The sequence below is a fragment of the Papaver somniferum genome, chromosome 11 (assembly GCF_003573695.1).
Source record: "Papaver somniferum cultivar HN1 chromosome 11, ASM357369v1, whole genome shotgun sequence".
In the NCBI taxonomy this organism is placed as follows: Eukaryota; Viridiplantae; Streptophyta; class Magnoliopsida; order Ranunculales; family Papaveraceae; genus Papaver; species Papaver somniferum.
The window spans coordinates 27,466,207-27,475,427 of NC_039368.1; the positions used below are offsets into that span (position 1 = coordinate 27,466,207).

General features: G+C 34.5%; 1 protein-coding gene across 1 annotated transcript; it reads right to left on the reverse strand.

Moving 5' to 3' along the window:
- Nucleotides 1-1,102: 1,102 nt before the first annotated feature.
- LOC113323035 (protein trichome birefringence-like 38) lies at nucleotides 1,103-4,200 on the reverse strand. Its single transcript, XM_026571269.1, has 5 exons — nucleotides 3,573-4,200; nucleotides 2,492-2,663; nucleotides 2,217-2,395; nucleotides 1,965-2,123; nucleotides 1,103-1,644 (listed from the first exon to the last, which is right to left on the reverse strand). Exons 1-5 carry the CDS (start codon nucleotides 3,929-3,931, stop codon nucleotides 1,338-1,340), a joined length of 1,176 nt encoding a protein of 391 aa, XP_026427054.1. The 5' UTR covers nucleotides 3,932-4,200; the 3' UTR covers nucleotides 1,103-1,337.
- Between the last annotated feature and the right edge of the window lie 5,021 nt (nucleotides 4,201-9,221).

The window sequence follows — 9,221 nt, forward strand, 5'->3', positions numbered from 1 at the left end:
AGAGCATTCCAGTGATCCTGCCCAGGGTTGCAAGTGTACCTGCTTAATCTACTCACAGTATAGGCAATATCAGGTCTTGTACAGTTCATTAAATACATAAGACTTCCAATAACACGAGAATACTCAAGTTGATAAATACCCTCACCCTTGTTCTTTTTCAATTTGCAATTGGGATCATAAGGAGTAGTTGCAGGTTTAGCATTTTCATGATTAAATCTCTTAAGCACAGTTTCAACATAATGAGATTGACTAAGACTATATCCATCAGACATCTTTCTGATTTTCATCCCTAAGATTACATCAGTAGGGCCTAAGTCTTTCATGTCAAAGTTTTCGTTAAGCATGCTTTTAGTGGTATTAATACTATCAAGGTTACTACCTAATATGAGCATATCATCAACATATAGGCACACAATAACATGAGAATCATCCACAGATTTAATGTAAACACATTTATCAGATTCATTAACCTTGAAGCCCAAAAAAAATACGTACAGACAAGAAAGCCAGGACAAACATGTGCAGACAAGGAAAGCAAGACAAACACGTACAGACAAGAAAGCCAAGACAAACATGTGCATACAAAGAAGAAGATTCTTCTACATGTGTGTAAAACACGTACCAAAAGTTTCAGCAAAAAGATAGGATCTAATGAACCCACACCCACACCCGAACCCGAGCCCGAGCCCGAGCCCGAGCCCGAGCCTGAGCCCGACCCGACCGACAGCGGTGGTGTGCGTGCTTCTGTGCGAAGCACCGCGCATACGGGAAAGGAAACCTTGCCCTAGTCTAAGCCTTCCCTCCAAGCACAAAAGTCTAATGACCCAAGGGCCATGCCCTTATAGCCAATTCTATGGTATTTATGTCTAAAACTCTTTAGATTTTAGTCAATGTGGGACTATTGTTTTATCTATTCAAAAGAAAAAACAATTAATGGGCAATAGGTTTAGGGATCAAAACATAGTCCATGAAAAAATTGGTAATTTTAAAGCGTTTTTTCTAACAGATAATTCCCTCAGGAACATGAGGTACAAAAATTATACACTTCTAATTCAAGAAAATAAGATGATCATCTAGGCATTGTTGCGCGACTATTAGAACTATTGAAAAATATTGCTAAAATACAGAAGAAATGAATTTTCTTATTTCTTCTTACATATTGTATGAAGATAACAGAAGTCTTTAAATATGAATATTCTCCATGATTAAGAGAACGTAGCATTAAGCTTAATTACCTCTTGTTGGTCAATGATCGATCACTATATTGAAGTAAAGAAAGAAAGTTGTTGTTCTGTATATGCGGTTGATATGAATAAACTATGAGTAATTTTTCTATTCTAAGGGAACAAGGAAGAGAGTTGTGCATAAAGAAGCTGATTCCAGGTATCCGGAAGACCTGGAAGACACCAGTGAGTGCAATCCATACTTTTGAAGCCATTAAATGCACTCGGATGTGCATCTTTTCTGAGTTGTGAAAGAGTTGTAATGTCCAACAAATGAACTATATTTTTCGAGAGAACATTACTTAAAACATCTTTCACAATTGTTGTTACAGATGGTAATCCAGCAGGATAACTACAACCTGATAACGGCTCCGTTTGATTTGAACAACTCTTTATTCCAGGTTGATTCCAGTCATGGCCACTGATTATGCCAAACAAATAAAAGTTCCATTAGAAAGTTGCTATTCACTGATTGAATAATGTGATAGCCATACATAATAATGAATGTAATATTTATAGCCTCCCTCACACTCTGAATAGTACGAACCCCGTAAATAAAGTCTTGGAATCGAAAAGACTTTAAACAGGATGATATAATGGTGACTAGCTAGACCATCTTCATCAAAAATCTGTACTTCAGATGTCTCCTTTTAGATACTGGTCTAGGCCACAATCTTAGTCTAATAAGTATCCTCATTTATGAGCTCATGTTAACAGGAGCGTAAATATGAAAAATCTTACTTGTAATGTGATGGAGAAATTCCTTGGAAGAAGACTTTTGTTTTGGTAGAGTTAACGTCTGTGGTAACCCACTTTGCCCATGTTGTTAACGCTAACCGGAAAGCAAGCATACGATCCATGTCTTTAGATATTTTGCTGCCATGTTGAACGTAGTCCCATCTGCATCATGCATGACAAGCATTAACTAATCAACTTCACCTCAGGATTGCTATTGTTGAAATATAGGCTGTTTGAGGAGTTCAAGAAATGTACGGTTGTTTGGCTCCTCTTCTGCCCCACCAAAGCCAAGTATTGAAGATCAAAACGTCCATATTTTTCCATACATCTCCACCATTTTTAATCGAGTCAAGCTTTAAAACACGACCAATTTTTTCACTTTCTGTGTCGACTAGCAAAAGAGAATGATATAGTATCACTGAAACTCCATAGTCCTTGACAAACAAGAGTTAAACATGTTACCTTTAGATGCATTTGTAGAGTAGTGGTAAGAAATAGTAGGAGTTTGCGAGAAATGGCAGCAGTCAAACCTGAAAGGTATAAATGTTGGTTGTGTTTGTAGTCTTTTGGACGATGTTTGCTCGAGGAACTGCAGAATGTAGGAGGCAAACAAGTGACTGCCAGAAGTTGAGACTTAGAGAGTCTCCTACAAACATAATTTTCTTCCCCTTAAACCTCGTTAAGAAATCTTTTCCATCAAACCTGTAATTTTGTAAAGTATATGGAAATAGAACACATCAGTTAGTGATAAAGAGTTCATAGAGTATAATTAATCCCATGCCCAGGAGATCAAGTTAATAACCCCTACAATTTTTTTTACCATTCTTCATTTCTTGCTCCACCGACAATTTAGTAAATGCGCATGAATATTGTTGAAGTCTGACCAATACAGTTGCCTAATCTAAATTCATCCAGTGGATTAGATGGGTTTCATTATTCGAACCTGATTTTATTTTAGATGCATGGGATTTCAACCTTTAAAGGGTATTTTAACTTTAACTCCCTACCGGCTCAAGTTTTAACTCCAAAATTGGGCTGACGCAATTCTAAAATCAAGTGTGGATTATTGACTTTTATGATGTTTTTTTGTTTTTTCGGACTCTACCTTTTGAGTTAGGGATCCGTCACAGGTACTACGCTTAGCATCGGACATATTACTATTCTTGTTAAAAAAAAAAAGAAGAAAAAAAAGAGAGAGTAAACTTTCTAGTGACAGTACATGGTTTCACATGTACTCGGTCACTTTTAATCAACTTTCAGATAATATTCTATTTATCTCGCCTTTAATTTAATTTAACAGCCAAAAGAGCCCTTTGCCATTTTGCCCACGTACCCATTTTCTTACTCAATCACGTTCAACTCAGACCATGTGCTCGACAAAAAGACGACTACAACCACAAGTTCCACAACCTTATCAGTTGTTGAGTTGAATCAATCTTCCCTTCCAAAAAAAAACTGTCGGTCATAGTCATCAATCATGACACCGATTAAATGCACTAAGAATCATAAATTCACCACCATTAATCGTTAAGACATTAAGCTTCCATAGATTCAACAATGGTGGTTATATTGATTACTGTGTAGTTGAGAGAGAGGGAGAGAGATAAGTACCCGGGCAATGTACAATAGCTGGGTTGCCATCGATATTTGAGATAGAGAGAATCAGGTCTGCCATACTTTATACAGTTGAACTCTCTGCGAATGAACGGACAAGTTGTAAGATTATAGAGTGGGTAGGAATTGTCAAAAACCCATCTCCCTTGAAAAATATCACAACTGCTGCTGCTGCTTCTTCTGGTACTATTACCAGCAGCACTACTTTCCCTTATCATGAAACTACTGCTAATCCTCCTGCTACACGTGTTACTGTTTTCTTTAAGACTCTCTCCATTGGATTCATAACTTGTAATCATCAATAAGACGATGAGAAAAACACAAAACCAAGTGCTTCTCTCGTGTAATCTACCCATTTCTCTTGATACTCTAATTTGTTGATTGAGATCTAGAAAATTAGTAATGATCAGTTGTGGGTGCAGACATGCAGTCAGTAGTAGTTCAGTCACTCAGGATGCATGTTTGTCTGTCTGGGGAAGAGAGAAAGAGATCTTGAGAAAAGGGGAAGATGAGTACACAAAGTAATAACAGTAGAATCTGGGTTTTTATAATTAGAATTGTGTTTGAGTTTTGTACGTAAAATGTTGATTTCTCGATCCAATACTTTATTTAAGTAAATACAAAGAGCGTTTTCAGTGATACAATGCGTCAGTAGTTGCACATGTAAATCCCCTTTTTTATACTAAGTTGGATCAGTCGACCACATCGAGGTTGTTTTTTTCTTTTTACCAACAAAGTATATTCATAAAATTGGTCAAGAAGACCAAAACCAACAATTCATGGGTGAAATAGATTTCTAGCTTTTGATACCGTTTATATGGACCAAAATCAAAAAAAATATTGTTCAATTAGCCAATTTGGATATTTCACCCAGGAAAAATAAAATAAAATATTATGTTTTAACTAAAATAACCCTCATGCTTTAAACTCAACCAAAAACAGAAAGGTTCTCTTCTTTTTTTCTCTCATCACCTTCTTCTTCTCTAGAACAATTTTATTTTTCGTTTTCAGATCTTGAACGATTTTCAGAGCTCAAGCATGGTGAAATAGATCCTCTCTTCATGTCGATCTCTCTGCCTTGGATCAGTATAAGTTATACCCATACTAATTTCGTAATGGTGAAATGTAGATCTGAAGTAAATGAGCTTCAACTTCTTTATCCGTTCGACATTCGAGTTCGGATTACTATCGGATTCTTAATCTTTGTTCGATCATGGTAAGTTTTATTCTAATGATTCGAAATTTTTTTGATTAGTTTGATTCTAATTTTATTTAATTCAAAACTGATTTTGTCCAATTTTGATTTCGTTTTCGTCTAATTGAAAGTTTGATATAAATTTTAATCCTTTGATTCATTACAATTAGAAGTTTCAGTAGCTATTGATGACGTGGGTTTTTTGTTGATTTTCTAGGGTTGTCTAAATTCAATAACAAATTAAGACTAATTTTCCAACCTTAGCTTTGTTTAGTGTAATTTAGTTCTGAATCAATTTTAAGTTTAATAATAGTATGATTTTCAATTGTTACAAATTTATTTAATTTTCATATTTGTTGGGGTGGTTGGTTAGTGCCTGAGTGGTAGTGCTTATGGGTGGTAAGTGATCAGTGGTAGTGGATGTTGTTAGTCAGTGGTAAGTGATGAAGATACTGAATTCTATTGGTGGTCAGTGTTCTCATCAGTAACTAAAACCTAGATAAGAATGAAATTATTAACATTGATATATTTGAAATCATCTTGTGTTGTGAATGGAGATTCCCATGTTGGTGAGGTCAGTAAATGTGCAAGTGGTGGATAATGCAGTGGTGAGTCTTGATCGGTAAGGATGTTGATTGTTAAGTGGTAGGTGATAATTGGTGTGGTTGGGGAGGAAGATGCTGGCGAGGATGGTGGATTGTGTTAATTTGTGCGCAGTTGGTGGTGAAGGTAGTGTAATGTGCTGGTGGTCAGTGTTTGAATGAGTAAGAAACCTAGATAAAAATGAGATTATTATGTTAATTCATAAAAGGATTTGAATAATAGCATACCTTTGTGTGTCTTGAGTGTGAATTTAGTAGATGTTTGACAATAAGAACTTTGATTCTTCTTCGGGTGGATTTCTACTTCGAAACTCTTTGTGGGGATAATGTGTTTATGGTTGGTGTTAATTTTTCATATGCAAGAGCCTTTTTTGACAGTTTCTAAAGCTACTATCACAGATCTCTTAGAGCCATACTTTGTTTTTGAAGCATCTAAAAGCCATACTTGGTCTTAAACCAGGATACCATTCCCTTAACTCAACCTTCTTATTTTAATTAGTATGTGAATATGTTCTTACTTGCCCGTATACTTGTTTGTGTCACTTGCAGATGTTAGAGATCATCTTATTATAACTGATTACAGACATGGAAAGGTGTGCAACATGATTTAACAGTTAACTCTTCCTTTGCATGAACAACAACATAGGATGGACTACGTTATTTTGTTTGACGAAAATGCTGAATTTGTGCTTGCTAAGTCATGCCTAACTCAATGTTTTTACGGTATCATTGACGATAATGTATCTCATAATCGACATTTGGTCTATCAAGAAGAGGATGTTCCATTTAGTAATGAAATCCAGTCAATCGCACTGGAATGTGTACGCTACTGCTACATTTTTAAGGGAAATGTATTTTTAATATATCATTTTGTGGGATATTTGATAACTTTGTAATAAGATATATTTATTTGGTATTGATTGATATATAAATCTTGATGTCTTTTTTATTTTTTCAATTGCTTTACAATTTTTATGTTCAAACTTCAATGAATACAGGTGCATCATGAATAATACCTTGACGAAACTAGTTTCATCTTACATATTCTGACGAAAAAACAAGTTTGTTCACGATGATACTGGTTTCATCCTGTAAATTCTGAAAAGTTTCATCAGGATGTAACTGGTTTCATCTTCTATGTTCTAACAAAACATATATCTTTTCGTCAGGATGTAATTGGTTTCATCCAACATATTCTGATATAAGATTATTGGGAAAGTAGTCAAAAATAGAGTATACAAATAAAAGTTTAAACAAACTGCATCAATAACTTTACTGTGTAGTTTTCTTTATTTTGAGGCTAAAACTGTATCAATAAGGCTATAACAAACATCAATAATTGCGTCAATAACAAACATCAATAACTGCATCAATAAGGCTATAAGCGTCTTGCTGCATTCCGCCTTGCATAGTTTTCCTTCTTTGAGCGCACTTATCATATTCCAAAATTTATCTTCTTCAATTTTTCTACATGTTTGGCTGTGATTTCCAAACCTTATTTTGTAAACTTTTCATCAGTTTCCCAACCACCTTCAAATCATTCATATGCTTCGTTCTTAATTCATTAACGACCTTCACATCATGCCTACTCTTTGTTTTTAATTCGGTACTCTTCCCACTTTTGCTTCCTACAACAATATCAAATAATTCAATATCAATTAACCTGGATGAAACCTGTTTCATCTTAGTTTTTTTTTTTTTTTTTTGATGCAAAAGTTTCATCTTAGTTTAAACATGGATAAATAAAAACTTAGCTCAATTTGATACACAATGATACCTGTTTTATCCTAGTTAAACTATGATGGAGGAAAATTCAACTCCATGCAAAACAAGATGAAACTGGATTTATCCTAATTTAATTTTAGATGAAAACACATTCAACTCAATCTAAAACAAGATTATACTAGTTTCATCCATGTTTAAATTGAACAAAAAACTCTTAATATGCTAAATGAAACCATTCATCTTCATAGTTCTCTCAAGAAGTTGTATAGGCGCACTAATTAGTTCATTTGCAGGATGTACCTAGTTTCATCGTGCATATTGTGACGAAAATCCAGGTATATCAAAGTTTAAAACTAGATGAAACTGATTTCATCCTACATATTCCGATGAAAATACAGTTATATCATATTCTACAACTAGATGAAATTGGTTTCATAATGCATAATTTGACGAAATTACAGTTATATCACACTCTACAACTAGATGAAAGTGGTTTCATCCTGAGTATTCTGACAAAAATTAAGTTATATCAATATGTAAACTATATGAAACTAGTTTCATCTTGCATATTTTGACAAAAATACAATTATATACTTATAGCACAGTCTACAACTAGGTGAAATTGGCTCCTAGCTGAGTATTTTGACGAAAATTAAGGTATATCAATGTATAAACTATAAGAAACTAGATTCATCATGCATATTTTGACGAAAATACAGTTATATGACAGTCTATAACTAGATGAAATTCGTTTCACCCTGAGTATTCTAACGAAAATTAAGGTATATCAATGTGTACACTAGATGAAACTGATTTCATCCTTCCCACCAAATACAACCCAAAAAAACCAGTTTCATCCGTGTTTAAACTTTCATGAAAAAAATTTCAGCTCAATCAAAACATGATGAATCATTTATCAATGTTTAAATTCAATAAATTTCAAACTAGATTTTACATAAGCTTAACATAGATGAAACGCAAGTCGTTAAGAAAATAGAAGTAAAAATAAAATTAGGGTTAGGAGACTTACGTGATCAAGGATTATCAAGAACCAATCCATATTTTTGAGTTCCCATTTTGTGAATTGACGGATTTAAACCTAATTTAGCTTCCTGAACTTATGAAATTGAGAAACTTTAACGAAATTAGGGCATTAAAAATATTATATGGTGGTGGAATTCTAAGTCAGTGGTGGTGTTTTCAATTCAAATAAAATCATGGATCAATCAATTTAGAACCCTAATCTGCAATTCGAGAACCAAATGAAGATAATAGATGGAGATTAGGGTTTTAGGCTTATTGAAAACGATGATATTGGTATTGGAATTGTTGACGATCGTGATCGTAACCGTGAGGAAAGTTTGCGAAGGTGGTGTCGGTGGTAATTCTTAGGAAACCTGAGTGGTGGTGCTGGTGGAATAAGAGAAGCTTTCGATGGTGAATAGATTTGGTTTCGATGGGTTTTTGGTGCTAATGGTGGAGATGGACAAGATAACGAAGTGGTGAAGGAGAAAACTAATAAGGGTATAAAAGTCTGTTTCATTTATTTGTTTTGACTGTCCATTTGACCCAGACGGAAAGCTTACCCATCCATTTGACCCAGAAAAAATACCTTTTTGGCTATATACCCATTTTCTGAAGTGTATTCGATCTATTTCAATAGAATAAGTTTGATCTTTTAAGTGGTTGGACGGAGGAGATGTTTGACATCTGTTGGTTGGGGATTCAGGTCATCGCTCTGTTCCCATAGTACAACTGTACAACCTACTGGAGCAGTACTATAATTTATGGCAGCTTGAATGGGTCTGGTGGGCAATTTTCTACCACACTATTGACCCTGGTCTACATAATGTGGCAGTAGCTTCATTAATACTCTGATGGAAGCTCCACCACTCAAAATTATGGGCCTAGGGAAATACTATTTGCCATGAATCGAGTATGTTTTTGCTATTGAATTCTCAATTATTATTATTTCGTGGGAGAGAAATGGTTAAAATTTTAAAAATAAAAAGAATTATTACAACCATCAATTGGATTACCGATCTAAGAGATAACAGTGTCCCAATGAAATAAGATGCTCTGAACATGAACCAAGTGAAAAGTGTTCCCATTATGTGACCATAA